General features: G+C 32.1%; 1 protein-coding gene and 1 pseudogene across 2 annotated transcripts in view; both read right to left on the bottom strand.

Moving 5' to 3' along the window:
- Positions 1-17,335, bottom strand: part of LOC134685111 (uncharacterized) — a 51,499-nt gene extending 34,164 nt beyond the window's left edge. For both annotated transcript variants that reach the window (XM_063544557.1, XM_063544556.1), the window contains exons 1-10: positions 17,200-17,335; positions 10,944-11,030; positions 9,684-10,214; positions 7,967-8,497; positions 6,250-6,780; positions 4,501-5,063; positions 3,695-3,782; positions 2,832-2,956; positions 2,460-2,598; positions 1,153-1,290 (exon numbers count right to left, since the gene is read on the bottom strand). In XM_063544557.1, the coding sequence (XP_063400627.1) occupies positions 1,153-1,290; positions 2,460-2,598; positions 2,832-2,956; positions 3,695-3,782; positions 4,501-5,063; positions 6,250-6,780; positions 7,967-8,497; positions 9,684-10,214; positions 10,944-10,971 (2,674 nt within the window). In that variant the 5' untranslated portion in view covers positions 10,972-11,030; positions 17,200-17,335. The remainder of the gene's footprint in view (positions 1-1,152; positions 1,291-2,459; positions 2,599-2,831; positions 2,957-3,694; positions 3,783-4,500; positions 5,064-6,249; positions 6,781-7,966; positions 8,498-9,683; positions 10,215-10,943; positions 11,031-17,199) is intronic.
- The window catches only part of LOC134684301 (putative ammonium transporter 1), a 110,460-nt pseudogene that overhangs the window by 64,392 nt on the left and 26,677 nt on the right, over positions 1-19,391 (bottom strand).

Raw genomic sequence — 19,391 nt, forward strand, 5'->3', positions numbered from 1 at the left:
TGACAACCATTGACACTGACAGATAAGGGGAGCCAAGTTTTGACATTAGCTCAAACGCACATCGAGTCCAGGTGAGCAAACAAGCTCCAGAAATTGTAGTTTTCACAAAAGTTTGTTTGTCCCAGTGCTGTAATTCTGTCAAAAATTGGTCAGTCAGATCAGCTTTAACCAAAACCATAGAGAAACCATAGGCTCCCAGGAGCCTGTAATTGCTCACCTGAAGCCATGAATTGCCAATTTTATTTAAATTTTCTATTTTTAGTATCAGTGGTGGCCATGTTTGATGACCTTTGGGGTGGTCATAATTCTGAAAGAGAATCATACATATATGTAGCACTTCCATAAGTTAGGTAGAAGCTGTTTGCTTACAAAATTTTTAATGATTTTTTTCTATGATTTTCTATTTTTAGTAATAGTGACTGCCATATTTGATGGTGTTTGGGTTCATCAAACATAATTCTTAAAGTGGATCATGTATTTATTATTTCCATGAAGTTCCATAACAATTATTTGTTTACATGATTTTTTATTGAGTTTTTGGCATAATTTTCTATTTGTAGCAATGGTGGCTGACATGTTTGATTGCTACATCAACCATAAATAAAAGGATCATCTATATATCATTTCAATAAAGTTTGGTAGCAATTGGTTGTTAACAGGATTTTCTACTTTTATTAACAGTGGCATGTTTGATAGCCATTGCGGGTCATCAACCATCATTCTGAAAGAAACTCAGTCTCTCATATGAATCTTTTTCTAAAGTTTGGTAGAAATTGGCCCTTTGATTTTTTAGATGATTTTACCCATATGTTCTATTTATAGACATGACCGCCATGTTGGATGGTTGCCAGTATCATTGGACACAATTTTTGAAAGTAGACACCCTAAGGATGATTCAGGCCGATTTTGGTTTATATTGATCCAGTGGTTTCAGAGGAGAAGATAGAACATTTTTACGGCAGACAGATGACAAGGGATTCCATGTGGTGGCAAAAAAGTCCAGAAAACCTTAGTTGTGCAATGATGGACAAGAATGTATGCTTCTGCCACTTTTTTAGATGGATGCATGGAAGGATTGAATAATTATCAACAGATGGACAGATTATTCAAAATGACCCATTCCTCTTCTTTTTTTTTTAAATTCATACTTACCTTTGAAAAGTTTGAGTTCATCTGGAGATGGTTCTTCATCTGAACATGTGATAAGTAAAGAACCCTGTTTGTCTATTATATCTTTTGATTCATACTTCACATGGCCTCCACAGGATACCAATAAACTTTTCAAATCATCTAAAACACATATAAATTATATTTTTTCACTTATACATTGTTCCAGTATAACCAATATAATTACAATATATTAAGTAAATTGCAGCAAATATATGCAAATCTATCTCATTTTATCATGTTTATATACATATGTCTTAACAATCATATATTTAATGTGGTTCTTACTTATTTGTCGCTTTGAAATGGAAACATCATTATTAAACCTTCTCCCCCTTGAAAGTTTAAAAGGAGGGTGTAAATCGAAAAACAAACTGAGAAAATACAGGGGTTTCTAAGTTTCTAATAACAGATTAGACTGTAAATTAACAAATCAAAATTGTTATGATAAACAGTTGTGGAATCTTTTTTTTTCTAGGAAATGTCCTGATTTTAATAAAAGTATTTCTGGAAAAATTCGACACATGCACAATGATGATTTACATTTTTTGGTTATAAACAGAAACACCTGTTTATATCTCATTTATTAAGCACACTTCACAAATTCCTGTAATTTAAGAGAATTATACAAAAGATTAATAAATGAATTCTGGAGGAAACCACTGACAGTTAAAAGCACAAATTACTTTCTATTTGTTTCATTTCTACCATTATTTACCTTATCAAGCTGATCAGGATTTACCTGTCCACAGGTATGACCCTTTAATCACTTGTCAAATAGTTAATTGGCCATTTAAACTGTCAATTAGGGACTATAATCTGGTTGTGTAAATAATTAAAATTATTTAGTAATTTAATTATGGAGCAATAACTAACTGGATTATTTTGATAAGATTTGCAGATTATGTCCGCAGAAAGGACATTTCATATTTTTACCGGACAAGTCCAGAGTATATGGACAAAATCAGATGCCTGATCTAAGAAACATTCCCAAAATATCATTATTCAATCTGTCAACCGGCTTCTCAGAAGAAGATTTTTGAAATTTCAGCCAATCAGAATGCATTATTGGCCCTGGTAGCAATGTTGAATTTCTTATCAGCACCAAAACTAAGTACCATCCAATCAACATTCCTGCCCAGTTTGGGTCCAATTGGCCAAGTGGTTTGGAAGAAGATGATTAAAATATGAAAAGTTTACGGACTGATGGATGGATATAAAATGATGGCAAGGGCTCACACTAGTCTTTGGCAAGGTGAGCTAAGAACACACTAGTCAAAGGACAATACTACCTTTCTGTAAGTCTTTACTTTTTCCAATAACTAAAAACTGCATGTTATCAAACAAAGGACCAGAGGTATTAAGTCTGGCTCTCTTTGGACCACTATGTAATTGTTCTGTCACAGTATCTCCTTTGATTTCAAATGGATCCTGAAATATACAATGACCTGAATCACATTGGTGTTTTGTTTGATTCTATTCCTGGTATAACTTTAAAGGTGACAATTCTGGGGAAAACAGTGTTATGTTGTGAAAGTACTATCATTTGTATGAAAATGAAAAACATTTTTCAGATTTATGCTGCTCCTAAGACGGTAGCACAAAGTTTTATATTTTATATTACAAGTTGTGAAATAAGTAATTAATTAGGAATTCAATTTTACCTCAGGTAATAAATGACCGGCACCTCTTGAAGCTATTACCCATTGGTAATCTAAAATCCAACATTTTTGAGACAGCCCCAGGAAAAACTTCAATGTCCTGTCACAAATACCACTTCCAATGGGATCTGCAATAAACACCAAGTGTGTAAATTCTAATTAGTTCTGTAATGTGAATAATTATTTTTAGGATTTTTTTTAATTTCTCTTCTGTTTACTTTAGACCCAATTAGCACCAATATAAGCACTCCAGATCAAAGCCAGAGTAATTTATAAATGCATCCCCTGTGTATTTAATCCAGAAGTACAGATTTTTTTGCTTTCTTTCAAGCTGACTTTTCAGTTTTCAACATTAGACTAATTAAGCCGTCAAATCTATTTTCAAATGTATGAAAATGATTTAAGCATTTCCCCCCATTTGATTTCTATACAGTCATTTGCTCTGTTGGCTATACTAGAGGAGTAGTTTCTCAGGATTGACAATATCTATGTTTAGGATGCTGTGATATTTTTTTTTAGGTCCCCATCCTAAAAAAAAGGCCCCCTTTTCAGATTTTGCTGATTATCAAACTCATCTCTTGATTTGATGAGTGGAAACCATTAACCTTTATTCAAATTTGTAAAGGATCTGAAAAAGGTGATAGAATGGTGACAAGAAAGTAATGAAGGACTGACTGAAGGAAGGGACACAAACATTATACCCTCTGCAACTTAATTATGTGTGGGATATAATAAAACAGCTTAAAATAAATTAAAAAGTTCTACTGATAAATTTTATGGAATTGACATTAGCATGTGATTAGGGTCCATTACAATAACTTGGTGCCCATGTATTTTCTTTAGAAAAGTTTAGATATAGAAATTACCTGTCTTTACTATAACGTGTGTTACATCTTTATCAAACTTTGTACAAAACTGACACTGATTCAAAACTGCCAATTTTTGAAGTTCTTTCTGCAATACAATAATAACAACTAAAGTTGTTAATCACTAAAGATAAGAGATAACATCTTGCCTTAAACATTTACCTAGCTACGCCCAATTATAGAACTTATATTTTTAACAAGTCTTTTATACATGTACATGATGTATGTTGAAATTTATGAAGTCAATTGATTAAAATTCAATTAATATCATTATTGTATAGCAATATAATATTGCCCACAGAAAGTAACCAAAAGTTAGGGTGCAATAAATTCTAATATTGCACTAGTGCAATAAATCTTCAAAAATTCATGACGTCATTAACGACAAAATCTTAGTTTAAACCAATTTTTACTTTAAAATATTATATTGCTATACAATAAAAGGGTTATTGCATGAATATTGGGGAATATTGCCCCTTGTAGAACATATATTGGACTCGCAAGCTTGTGCAATATAAAATTCTACTCGGGACAATATTTCCCAATATTCATGCAATAACCCTATATTATGAAACTGGTATCAAGAGTATACATCAAATCTATGAAAATTAGTATGCCAAGAAAAATAAGGAATTACTGCACAATGAAAAGTTACTGTTTTTTACCTGACTTTGAAAAAGACATAAAAACCTTATTAATCACATACTCTATACACATCAGGATATCACTGATTCAGTAGTGGGAGTAAAATAAGTTACAATACTTGTTCACAATCACAAGTGAAATTTTAAATGAATTGTACCTACCAATTGAGGGACATTTAAACCAGTTGATAGAAAACATTTTTTTGTATTCTCTTTCATCTTTTTTTCTGTATCATTTTTCTCATCAGTGACAGTAACAGCTATGTTTTCCTCAGTGATACTTTCCACCTCAGTAGTTTTGAGTCCAATGTCACCGGTATTTTTATTTTTGTTTTGGTCCTCTACTCTTTTGTTCTCTTCACTTTCAACCATTTTCACATTTGTTTCTGTTTCCTCATTTTCCATCACTCCTTCAGCTGTTTCATTGTTTTTCTCCATTTCAATATTTTCTATACACCCTTTACTTTGAATCATTTCACATATGTCTAGATTTATCTCCCTTGTATAATTTCCTGTTTCCATGACAGATGTATCTTCTGGTTCTGCCTCCATTTCAGTATTTAGACTATCTTCCTGATCATTGGTAGTTGTCAAATTAACACCATCAATGTCCGTATACAACAAATTATCTTCAAGGTCATCTTTGCAGACTTTCATGACTTTATCTTCATCTCCATGCTGACTTGACTCATCTTTTGTATCCATGTCAATCTCTTTTTCAGTTTCTGGATTATTATAAAAAAAAAAGTATGTTTCAATACATTTTATGTTGAGATATCATAAGCTTTAATACTAGTGCCTCAAAGCGCCTGTTATGTCCACCTTTCATCTATGCATAATATTGACTGTGAGTACCAGAATATTGAAAGCAACATCATCTGATGAAAGTTTAAAACTACACACTGCATATGACAGCAAGTTCAAGTGGTACTTTTGATATTTAGGCACGGACCATTTGATTTTCTAGGGGAGGGGGGGGCCTGGAATTTTATATCAAGCCAGATTTTTTTTAACCATGCTAACAAAGCAAGATATGTTTTTCATTCGATCCAAAGCATCAAGCTTTTTTTTTCAATATCAAATATATTCATGTCATACTTGCTGAAGATGAAGCTAGAATATTTTTTTTAGCAACTGAATAAGCCAGATTACTTTTTTTTTTTCAAAATGGAGGCCACATTATTTTTTTTCCAAAAAAAAACAGCCCCCCTTCCCTAAAATGAAAATTAAATGGTTTGTGCCTTAGTGACAGTAAAGTCTTTTTATGGTAATGTAGAGGCTCACCAGCACCTGCATCGCTTATCTTGCTACCAGGGGTACCATAATGCATATGAATCAGTTCCAACCAAAAATTTATTGCAAGAGTATCACATTCATCATTTTTATACTTTTCTTTTTGCTAATTATCACATGATATCACAATCATCACTTTATACATTTCCTTTTGCTCTGTTTTGTGTATCAGACTTAAATAAGCTTTTCATTAATATCAAACTGTTACATTAAGGATTCCCATAACACAAATTGGTGAAAAAATCATAAATATTTTTCATCAATAGAAACAATTATTATGGAAGTATAATTACATTTGCAAGTATCTAAATAACTATATATATAGCTCGTATTGCTCAAATGGCAGTCACTGTGGATAATTCTGATAGGCACCATTTCACAAACATTTGGTCCAAATAGCCTCAGTGTAAAAAAAAAATCAGAAAATTTTCTATTTTTTGGAATGGCAGCCATCTTTGTTGACAGGTGGGTCATCAGACATAATTCTGAAAGGGCCCCATTATAGGACAATAATTCCCAACAGCCTTGTAATTTCCAAGTAGGAATATAAGGAAATTTAAGGCCTGTTGAAAATTATTATTATTGAAACAAAACAAGTTATTTTAAAAATATGCCTACCTCTTTTTTTTGTATTCTCTTTCATCTTTTTTTCTGTATCATTTTTCTCATCAGTGACAGTAACAGCTATGTTTTCCTCAGTGATACTTTCCACCTCAGTAGTTTTGAGTCCAATGTCACCGGTATTTTTATTTTTGTTTTGGTCCTCTACTCTTTTGTTCTCTTCACTTTCAACCATTTTCACATTTGTTTCTGTTTCCTCATTTTCCATAACTCCTTCAGCTGTTTCATTGTTTTTCTCCATTTCAATATTTTCTATACACCCTTTACTTTGAATCATTTCACATATGTCTAGATTTATCTCCCTTGTATAATTTCCTGTTTCCATGACAGATGTATCTTCTGGTTCTGCCTCCATTTCAGTATTTAGACTATCTTCCTGATCATTGGTAGTTGTCAAATTAACACCATCAATGTCCGTATACAACAAATTATCTTCAAGGTCATCTTTGCAGACTTTCATGACTTTATCTTCATCTCCATGCTGACTTGACTCATCTTTTGTATCCATGTCAATCTCTTTTTCAGTTTCTGGATTATTATAAAAAAAAAGTATGTTTCAATACATTTTATGTTGAGATATCATAAGCTTTAATACTAGTGCCTCAAAGCGCCTGTTATGTTCACCTTTCATCTATGCATAATATTGACTGTGAGTACCAGAATATTGAAAGCAACATCATCTGATGAAAGTTTAAAACTACACACTGCATATGACAGCAAGTTCAAGTGGTACTTTTGATATTTAGGCACGGACCATTTGATTTTCTAGGGGAGGGGGGGGGCCTGGAATTTTATATCAAGCCAGATTTTTTTTAACCATGCTAACAAAGCAAGATATGTTTTTCATTCGATCCAAAGCATCAAGTTTTTTTTTTCAATATCAAATATATTCATGTCATACTTGCTGAAGATGAAGCTAGAATATTTTTTTTAGCAACTGAATAAGCCAGATTACTTTTTTTTTTTCAAAATGGAGGCCACATTATTTTTTTTCCAAAAAAAAACAGCCCCCCTTCCCTAAAATGAAAATTAAATGGTCTGTGCCTTAGTGACAGTAAAGTCTTTTTTTGGTAATGTAGAGGCTCACCAGCACCTGCATCGCTTATCTTGCTACCAGGGGTACCATAATGCATATGAATCAGTTCCAACCAAAAATTTATTGCAAGAGTATCACATTCATCATTTTTATACTTTTCTTTTTGCTAATTATCACATGATATCACAATCATCATTTTTATACATTTCCTTTTGCTCTGTTTTGTGTATCAGACTTAAATAAGCTTTTCATTAATATCAAACTGTTACATTAAGGATTCCCATAACACAAATTGGTGAACAAATCATAAATATTTTTCATCAATAGAAACAATTATTATGGAAGTATAATTACATTTGCAAGTATCTAAATAACTATATATATAGCTCGTATTGCTCAAATGGCAGTCACTATGGATAATTCTGATAGGCACCATTTCACAAACATTTGGTCCAAATAGCCTCAGTGTAAAAAAAAAATCAGAAAATTTTCTATTTTTTGGAATGGCAGCCATCTTTGTTGACAGGTGGGTCATCAGACATAATTCTGAAAGGGCCCCATTATAGGACAATAATTCCCAACAGCCTTGTAATTTCCAAGTAGGAATATAAGGAAATTTAAGGCCTGTTGAAAATTATTATTATTGAAACAAAACAGTTATTTTAAAAATATGCCTACCTCTTTTTTTTGTATTCTCTTTCATCTTTTTTTCTGTATCATTTTTCTCATCAGTGACAGTAACAGCTATGTTTTCCTCAGTGATACTTTCCACCTCAGTAGTTTTTAGTCCAATGTCACCGGTATTTTTATTTTTGTTTTGGTCCTCTACTCTTTTGTTCTCTTCACTTTCAACCATTTTCACATTTGTTTCTGTTTCCTCATTTTCCATCACTCCTTCAGCTGTTTCATTGTTTTTCTCCATTTCAATATTTTCTATACACCCTTTACTTTGAATCATTTCACATATGTCTAGATTTATCTCCCTTGTATAATTTCCTGTTTCCATGACAGATGTATCTTCTGGTTCTGCCTCCATTTCAGTATTTAGACTATCTTCCTGATCATTGGTAGTTGTCAAATTAACACCATCAATGTCCGTATACAACAAATTATCTTCAAGGTCATCTTTGCAGACTTTCATGACTTTATCTTCATCTCCATGCTGACTTGACTCATCTTTTGTATCCATGTCAATCTCTTTTTCAGTTTCTGGATTATTATAAAAAAAAAGTATGTTTCAATACATTTTATGTTGAGATATCATAAGCTTTAATACTAGTGCCTCAAAGCGCCTGTTATGTCCACCTTTCATCTATGCATAATATTGACTGTGAGTACCAGAATATTGAAAGCAACATCATCTGATGAAAGTTTAAAACTACACACTGCATATGACAGCAAGTTCAAGTGGTACTTTTGATATTTAGGCACGGACCATTTGATTTTCTAGGGGAGGGGGGGGGCCTGGAATTTTATATCAAGCCAGATTTTTTTTAACCATGCTAACAAAGCAAGATATGTTTTTCATTCGATCCAAAGCATCAATTTTTTTTTTTCAATATCAAATATATTCATGTCATACTTGCTGAAGATGAAGCTAGAATATTTTTTTTAGCAACTGAATAAGCCAGATTACTTTTTTTTTTTCAAAATGGAGGCCACATTATTTTTTTTCCAAAAAAAAACAGCCCCCCTTCCCTAAAATGAAAATTAAATGGTTTGTGCCTTAGTGACAGTAAAGTCTTTTTTTGGTAATGTAGAGGCTCACCAGCACCTGCATCGCTTATCTTGCTACCAGGGGTACCATAATGCATATGAATCAGTTCCAACCAAAAATTTATTGCAAGAGTATCACATTCATCATTTTTATACTTTTCTTTTTGCTAATTATCACATGATATCACAATCATCATTTTTATACATTTCCTTTTGCTCTGTTTTGTGTATCAGACTTAAATAAGCTTTTCATTAATATCAAACTGTTACATTAAGGATTCCCATAACACAAATTGGTGAACAAATCATAAATATTTTTCATCAATAGAAACAATTATTATGGAAGTATAATTACATTTGCAAGTATCTAAATAACTATATATATAGCTCGTGTTGCTCAAATGGCAGTCACTATGGATAATTCTAATAGGCACCATTTCACAAACATTTGGTCCAAATAGCCTCAGTGTAAAAAAAAAATCAGAAAATTTTCTATTTTTTGGAATGGCAGCCATCTTTGTTGACAGGTGGGTCATCAGACATAATTCTGAAAGGGCCCCATTATAGGACAATAATTCCCAACAGCCTTGTAATTTCCAAGTAGGAATATAAGGAAATTTAAGGCCTGTTGAAAATTATTATTATTGAAACAAAACAGTTATTTTAAAAATATGCCTACCTCTTTTTTTTGTATTCTCTTTCATCTTTTTTTCTGTATCATTTTTCTCATCAGTGACAGTAACAGCTATGTTTTCCTCAGTGATACTTTCCACCTCAGTAGTTTTTAGTCCAATGTCACCGGTATTTTTATTTTTGTTTTGGTCCTCTACTCTTTTGTTCTCTTCACTTTCAACCATTTTCACATTTGTTTCTGTTTCCTCATTTTCCATCACTCCTTCAGCTGTTTCATTGTTTTTCTCCATTTCAATATTTTCTATACACCCTTTACTTTGAATCATTTCACAAATGTCTAGATTTATCTCCCTTGTATAATTTCCTGTTTCCATGACAGATGTATCTTCTGGTTCTGCCTCCATTTCAGTATTTAGACTATCTTCCTGATCATTGGTAGTTGTCAAATTAACACCATCAATGTCCGTATACAACAAATTATCTTCAAGGTCATCTTTGCAGACTTTCATGACTTTATCTTCATCTCCATGCTGACTTGACTCATCTTTTGTATCCATGTCAATCTCTTTTTCAGTTTCTGGATTATTATAAAAAAAAAGTATGTTTCAATACATTTTATGTTGAGATATCATAAGCTTTAATACTAGTGCCTCAAAGCGCCTGTTATGTCCACCTTTCATCTATGCATAATATTGACTGTGAGTACCAGAATATTTAAAGCAACATCATCTGATGAAAGTTTAAAACTACACACTGCATATGACAGCAAGTTCAAGTGGTACTTTTGATATTTAGGCACGGACCTATTGCATACAGTAAAAGAAAAACAGAACAAAACACAAAAATTTAACCTTGTTCACTGATCCATGAAATGAGGTCAAGGGCAAGTTAAAACTGTCTGACGGACATGAGGACCTTGCAAGGTACACACAAGTATAGTTATCCTATTACTTATAATAAGAGAGAATTCAACATTACAAAAATTCTGAACTTTTTTTTCAAGTGGTCACTGAACCATGAAAATGAGGTCAAGAACATCTAGTTTCTAAAATATAAAGCTTTAAAGAAGTTAGCTAACGCCGCCGCTGGATCACTATCCCTATGTCGAGCTTTCTGCAACAAAAGTCGCAGGCTCGACAAAAGGGGTGTCATTTTAATGAATATGAAAAGTCCTTGAATTCAAATAAGCATGAAATTTATTGATAACACTCAGAACTTTATTTTACTAGAACAAAATGTGATTTTAAGCCAAAAAAAAAGAATTTGAGTATTTCTATTATGGCCAAGCCAAAATTTGAATACAAACCATCCAGTCTTTTTTCTTCCCCCGTCATTGCCCATATCAAATCTTCCCTAAAACATTTGAGGGTTTTTTCTTTTTTTGACAAGCATTCTGTAAATAAAAAAAGAAATATGCAAAGTGAAACTAAATGGGATCACACATGGATTTTGTACATGAACTCATTTCAAGTGCTTGGTATTTTTATTTTATTTTATTTTTCCAATTTGGAGATATTCCTCACCAAATATACTTGTAGAATCAATGCAAGGCTCAATTATATGTCAATTGCAAATTTCCCTTTTGATACAAATATTCAAATATTACGTTCAGACATTATTTTGCAACATTGTCTGTATTAGAAGTTTATATTAGCACGTCAATAGATATAAACAAGTTTCACAGAAACTAGTGAAAGCACTTTCGAGTTATTGTGCAACATGTTGACGATGGACAGAGATATACCATAATTTCAAGACGGGTGTATAAAAATTAAAATGTAGTATGAAAAGTGATGATTAGGCCACACCAATTTGATAAATAGTTCTTTGAACACTTGCTCTAAAAAAAAAAATTGGGGCGAGCAAGCTAATTTTTTTTGTTTTAAAAAAAATCTTGAAAATGAGTTTTTGACAGGTGAGTGGTCTGCAACAGGAGCGAGCAAAATCATTTTTTTTAAAAGTTTTACATACTCGGTTTTTCAAACAGAATAAGAAGGAAAAGCACTGATGTTTTGACGCATAAGGCCTGTTATCCCATTTGAATACATTATTCTGACTCTAAGCAAATAACTGTAGACTCTATTACCTTGCAGCAGCAAATTTTTGAAAAAAAACTCTTAAACATGTTAAATGTGACTTAGAAATTGCAATACAAATAACCTTCACAATGAAAAGAGCATGCAAAACAAATGACAATTATTAAATTGATACTTTCAGTTTTTAACATTTTGGTGAACAGCCTTTTTTGACAATGTTTAAGGTTTAATTAAATTCTACCAAAGGCTGTTCCAAAAAAAAAATGTATGGGGGAGGAGGGAAGGAAGGCACTTTATATTTGATAAACACATCAAAGATACCAGGACTAAATTTTGTATACGCCAGATGCGCTTCTACAAAAGACTCATCAGTGATGCTTGAATCCAAAAAAGGCTAAAGTTAAAAGGCCAAATAAAGTACGAAGTTGAAAAGCATTGAGGACAAAGTTCCTAAAAGTTTTGCCAAATACAGCTAAGGTAATCTATGCCTGAGGTAGAAAAGCCTTAGTATTTCAAAAATTCAAAATTTTGTAAACAGTAAATTTATAAATATAATAATATAAATGATAATTCATGACTACTGGACTATTTGACCCCACCATGCATGCATTTCAAATTGGATATTTCATTTAAATGTTCAAGTAATCTTTTTTAAATACCCACCACCCATCAAATTTTAATACAGGTGCCTTCCTTCCCCAACACAATTCTGGAAAGGCCCTAAACAAAACATGGTTTTCTCATGGATGAAGAGTTTTTGGTTGCCTATAATTGCTTGTACATCTACTTCTTTTGAATTTTGATGGATAGTTGTCTTATTGGCAATTAACCACATCTCCGTATTGTTATATTAAGAGCTGTGCTTGGAAACTAAAAGACAAATAGAATGGATTTATTTTTTTACAAAATTTACTTCTGGATACTATCTTATGATCATAAACAAGCTTTTGTCCAAGTTTGGTACAAACCCAGGATAGTTTAAGAAAGTTATTAAAATTCTAAAAACTTTAACCACAGAGTGAATGTGTTGTTTCCCAGTAGAAAAACTAAGTCCATTTATAAGTAAAATTCGGAAAAACTGGAATTTTATTTTTACCAAATTTACTTCTGGATACTATCTTATGATCATAAAGAAGCTTCTGTCCAAGTTTGGTAGAAATCCAGTATAGTTTAAGAAAGTTATTAAAATTTCAAAAACTTTAACCACAGAGTGAATATTTGTTGACGCCGCCGCCAGAATGTAGGATCGCTTAGTCTCGCTTTTTCGACTAAAGTCGAAGGCTCGACAAAAAGTCATGCCTGTATAGGTCATTGAATTCAAATAATCAGACATCTTTTATAAACAGTCAAATCTCATTATAACATATAACAAACACGACATTTTCTATTTTCATCATAAAATAGTCATTTTTTGCTTAAATTGAAGGCTGTAAAGACCAGATTGCTTGTCAAGTATCACAACATACATCTGCATATTAGTTTTAGATGCATGATTTTTTTTATTAGCTGTCAGTAACTGCGAGTACTCTCAAATCGGTACTAATAGTCTTTTTGTTGTTGGGATGTATAAGTGCTGAGCCACTCTGTTTTTGTTAGATGTATTTCTATCCATCTGATGAGTTAAGCCTTTTTCAACTGATTTTTATAGTTCGTTCCTATATGTTGTACTGTTACACCACTGTCCAAGGTTAGGGGGAGGAATGGGATCCCGCTAACTGGTTTAACCCCGCCACATTATTTACATATGTGCCTGTCCCAAGTCAGGAGCCTGTAATTCAGTGGTTGTCGTTTGTTGCTGTGTTACATATTTGTTTTTCGTTCATTTATTTGTACATTTATTTGGCCGTTACTTTTCTCGTTTGAATTGTTTTACATTTGTTATTTCGGGGCCTTTTATAGCTGACTATGCGGTATGGGCTTTGCTCATTGTTGAAGGCCGTACGGTGACCTATAGTTGTTAATTTCTGTGTCATTTAATTTGGTCTCTTGTTTAGAGTTGTCTCATTGGCAATTACACCAAATCTTCTTTTTTATATATATATTTTTGACTGCTAAAGTGTCACAGTTTATGAATAAACTACCGTGAATATAATGTTTTTTTTTTCCAAAGTGAAATAATATAACGATGAAAATGGTACTTTTTTAGGTCTTTGATCCCATATATTCAGGATACTTAGCAGAATATCTACTATGTATTATACAGAATTCAAAATAGATCTGTAACTGGTCATATTAAAACTATATACCAAATATCAAATTAATATCTTCAAGCATGACGAAAAAAAGTGCAGATAACTAGTTATTTATGTGAATTTTCTAAGTCGAAGGACCACAACTCTGCACAAGAGTCCACACGCTGAAATGTCTCGCCTGCTTTCCTAACCATGATTAATTTTATGTTGATAGTCCTAATGATAAAAGTTTTACTACAAGTATCACATAAACTTAAAATTATCAATGATCCATGAAAATGAGGTCCTGGTCAGATAAACCATGCCAGACACACATGTACACCTTACAATCATTCCATACACCAAATATAGTGGACCTATTGCTTATAGTAACTTAGAAAAACAGACCAAAACACAAAAACTTTACATTGACCATGAACCATGAACATGAGGTCATGGACAAATGACACCTGCCAGACAGACATGTACACCTTACAATCATTCCATACACCAAATATAGTGGACCTATTGATTATAGTATTAGAATAACAGACAAAAACATAAAACTTAACATTGACCAATGAACGACGAAAATGAGATAGGACATATGACACCTGCCAGACAGACATTACACCTTGCAATCATTCCATACACCAAATATAGTTGACCTATTGCTTATAGTTTTAGAAAAACAGATCAAAACACAAAAACTTACCATTGACCAATGAACCATGAAAATGAGGTCAAGGACAAATGACACCTGCCAGACAAACATGTTCACCTTACAATCATTCCATACACCAAATATATTTGACATACTGCTTTCAGTATCTGACAAACGGACCTATTCACGTAACTTTAACCTTGATCACTTATCCAAGAAATGAGGTCGAGGTCAGGTGAATCTTGTCTGATGGACATGTAGACCTTGAAATGAACCCATATACCAAATATAGTTATCCCATTACTTATTATAAGTGAGAAATTCCCATAACAAAAAAACTGAACTTTTTTTCAAGCAGTCACTGAACCATGAAAATAAGTCGAGGACAATGGTCATACGACAGACGGAAAGTTCATGACATAAGGTATCTGCATACAAGGTATGAAGCATCCAAGTCTTCTACCTTCTGAAATATAAAGCTTTATACAAATAGTTTACGCCACCGCCGGATAGTAATACTTATGTCTCACTATGCGACTTAAATTTTGTCGCAGGCGAGACACTAAAATCATCAGATCGGAACAAAATTTGAACTTGATCTGTAACTGGTCAAAATAAAACATTATACAAAATATCAAATCAATATCTTCAAGCACAATAAAAAAAGTGGGGAAAACTGATTTGTGGGGACCGACAGACAGACTGACAAAGTGCAAACCTAGTCCCCTTTGGCTTCGCCGTTAGGGGACTAAAAACAGACAAACCTTTTCTGGATAATACACTGAAATAAGTGATAACAGTCATGCAATGAACATATTGAAACAAATATATATTATTATATAGATGACAAAGAAATACTGAAATTTCTCAGATGAATCTGATATCATCACTTATCGGTTGATTATTCACTCATGAAACTTTTTATGTCTTTTCTCAACATTTTTTGCAAAATGTACCAAATTTATTCTCAGTTTTGCCCTTTTTACTTTTCAGAATTATCGATTATAAGAATGTGAAATGCAATATACTTTATAGTGCATTGGGTAATTTTTGCAGTTTCAAATTTTTACAACATTATAACCGTAAATTGACCCAAAATTCATAAAATATTATGGAAAAATCGAAATAGTTGGCATGTAAGAGAATTAAGCATTTAATTTTTACACATTTACGTAAAACCTCATAAAAAGGGCAAAACTATGAACCTCACAAAAATTTGCCGCAATAAGGTACTTAAATTGGATGCAGTCATATTTGGGTTTTTTTATAATCATACGCTCATGTTTGATGTTATTTATCATGAATACTACTGGAATAAGACATTTTTTAATCATGTTTTTGTGATCTATTTATAAAAACATAATTAACAATTTAATTTGATTTTTGAAAATATACCACTTGTGACGGAACAACAATAATAACTCTTATGAGCACTGCTGAATTATTTTGTTGTTCGGTCACTCGTAGAATATTTTCAATTATTAACTTACAAATTAATTCAATTGTAAAAATGACCAACATCTTAATCACTTCCATGGCTGAAGACCTGTTAGTAAATTCATTTATTTTGAAGAGTTAGTCGTCATGTAAACTTTGCCACAAATCATTCATGAACTTAGTAGAGTCCAAAGACATGAAAGAGTACATACACATGGATAAAATTGAATGTTGTCTAGTATTATGTAAAACTAAGTCTTCAGCCATGTTCAGTTTAAAGATTGAAACAGTTACTTGTACTTAACCAAATGATCAAATCAAAAGCCATAGTTGAATAGTTACATAAAAAATGTTTAGTATTTAACTTTCCTTGATCTTTTTTTTTCAGTAAGAAAAGTTCTTTTTCATCAATCTTTCCATTCAATATGAATTAAAAAGAATCATTCAATACAATTTAAATGCTGTAAACATATATATGTATTGTTTGCATTCTTTGATCAAATGATTTGAAGTATTCACAACTGTTTCCTCTGTTTCTCTCAAGTAAAACATGCTAAAAGTTAACTTTGATCAAAATGTTATAAAAGCATAAATACTCATTCCAATCTGCTCCCAAGAACTTCTCAAAGATCTCAAGAATGGCTCAAGATTAACCATCTTCACTGTAAACCTACATGTATATATGATTATGCTATAGTTTATGATCAATTTGGTACAATACGCTTGGTAAAATATACCTGCTCTTTATGCTGACTGAAGCAAACTTAAACATGCATCATCCAAACTTGAAGTCAGACAGAAGATGTCAGTTTGTCTGACCGAATGTCAGATACAGGTTTCTGGAATTTCGCAAGACTGAGAGGAATCAAATGATAAAAATTGAATCAAAATCAGAACGATAAAAATTTGCAATGCCCCACAATATGACATTTTTCGGGCAGTGTTCTCCCCAGATATTTCATTTAGCATCATTGTAAACAGGAACATTTGAAATATAGTACCATCTTGTTTCTAAAAAATATAGCATCACATCCATAACATAATCTATAAGAAAACCAATTCAGATAGCATCACATTCAAGAAATATAGCATCACATTACCATGATGCAAAAGGCCCTGGGGAGAACACTGTTGGCCTCTTTAATATTGAAAACAGTAACAGATACAACACATAGAGAGCAGCCACTGCCTGACTAAGGGGTCATATAAAAACCTTACGAGTTAACATAATTTGTAATAAAATTATTTGCTTACACTGCATCATCAGCTTTACAAAATACATCAATCATGTTCTTGTGCACACTATCATGGAATACAAGGACAGGCCATTTCATTTTACTTGGAATTCCAGGTAGTCTTGACCACATAATGGTTCTATCTGTCTCGAATTCTGGAAAAGATTTAGTATTAGTTTAAATGCAAATTACATTCAATATCAAACGACTTTGATGCAAGTTTTCTCAATTCATTTGTAAGGCAAAACTTCATGGAAAAGTTATTATTCTTTAATATCAAAAGCAAGGCCAAAAAAAATAATACCCTAGTTTCCTGCTAACCAACCCACAAACTTTTGGATTGGAATGTATCGCTGACAAACTCATTTTCTGACAGACTACTGGGAATTTCTTCCTCAACCTTGGGTTTCAAATGGATATCTAATACAAGGGTTTGCTCTGTTAAGATTTTCCAATAAAATGTAAATATTGCATGCATCCAAGAATGGTGTCATGTGATACAATTTCATACTGATATTTCTATTGTATATATTCTTAATGTTTTATAATTCAAAGAATTTCTGCCTATGGTTACACGTTTATATAAACCTGGTCTTAAAATTTAAGGTCTAAATATTGGAATTATGTAATTTCAACTGATAAGTATCAAACAAAAAAAACTTCATGAAAATAATATGTGTAATTGTAACTAGAGGCTCTAATAAAGAGCCTGTGTCGCTCACCTTGGCATATGTGAATTAAAAAATTTGTAAGGGTTCCGCGGAACCCAGTGTCTCGCCTACTTTTGCTGTAAATCACAGGCTCAACAAAAATTAGGAAAAAAATCAATAAAAATATTCCTCTTGATACTATCTTCTGATTGTAAGAAGCTTCTGTCCAAGTTTGGTAAAAATCTAGGATAGTTAATGAATCTAATAAATGTTTTGAAAACTGCAGACTGTATGAAGTATTAACTGGAAGAAAATCTAAGTCCATTTAAAAGTAAAATACAGAAAAAATGGAGTTATCTTTTTACAAAATTTACTTCTGGATACTATCTTATGATCATAAATAAGCTTCTGTCCAAGTTTGGTACAAACCAAGGATAGTTTAAGAAAGTTATTAAAATTCTAAAAACTTTAACCACAGAGTGAATGTAATGTTTCCCCACAGAAAACCTAAGTCCATTTAAAAGTAAATAAAGAAAAAATGGATTTTTTTTTTTACAAAATTTACTTCTGGATGCTATCTTATGATCATAAACAAGCTTCTGTCCAAGTTTTGTACAAACCAAGGATAGTTTAAGAAAGTTATTAAAATTCTAAAAACTTTAACTACAGAGTGAATGTAATGTTTCCCCGCAGAAAAAAACTAAGTCCATTTATAAGTAAAATACGGAAAAAATGGAATTTTATTTTTACAAAATTTACTTTGGATACTATCTTATGATCATAAACAAGCTTCTGTCCAAGTTTGGTACAAACCAAGGATAGTTTAAGAAAGTTATAAAAATTCTAAAAACTTTAACCACAGAGTGAATGAAATGTTTCCCCGCAGAAAAAACTAAGTCCATTTATAAGTAAAATACGGAAAAAATGGAATTTTATTTTTACAAAATTTACTTCTGGATACTATCTTATGATCATAAACAAGCTTCTGTCCAAGTTTGGTAGAAATCCAGTATAGTTTAGGAAAGTTATTAAAATTTCAAAAACTTTAACCACAGAGTGAATATTTGTGGACGCCGCCGACGACGACGACGACGGAAAGTAGGATCGCTTAGTCTCGCTTTTTCGACTAAAGTCGAAAGCTCGACAACAAAGGAAGCAGACAGTTCATGACAAAATTGTGTTTAGGTGATTGTGATGTGTTTGTACATCTTCCTTTACTGAACATTCTTGCTGCTCACAATTATCTATAATGAACTTGTCCGTGTGGTTTCAGTGGGAAATGTTAGTAAAAATTTACAAATTTTATGAAAATTGTTAAAAATTGATTATAAAGGACAATAACTTCTTAGGGGGTCAATTGACCATTTTGGCCATGTTGACTTATTTTTGAGTCTTAAATTGCTGTACATTATTGCTGTTTACAGTTTATCTCTATCTATAATAATATTCAAGATAATAACCCAAAACAGCAAAATTTCCTTAAAATTACCAATTTAGGGGCAGCAACCTAACAACCAGTTGTCCGATTCATCTACAAATTTCAGGGCAGATAGATTTTGAC

Source organism: Mytilus trossulus, chromosome 9 (genome assembly GCF_036588685.1).
Source record: "Mytilus trossulus isolate FHL-02 chromosome 9, PNRI_Mtr1.1.1.hap1, whole genome shotgun sequence".
NCBI lineage: Eukaryota > Metazoa > Mollusca > Bivalvia > Mytilida > Mytilidae > Mytilus > Mytilus trossulus.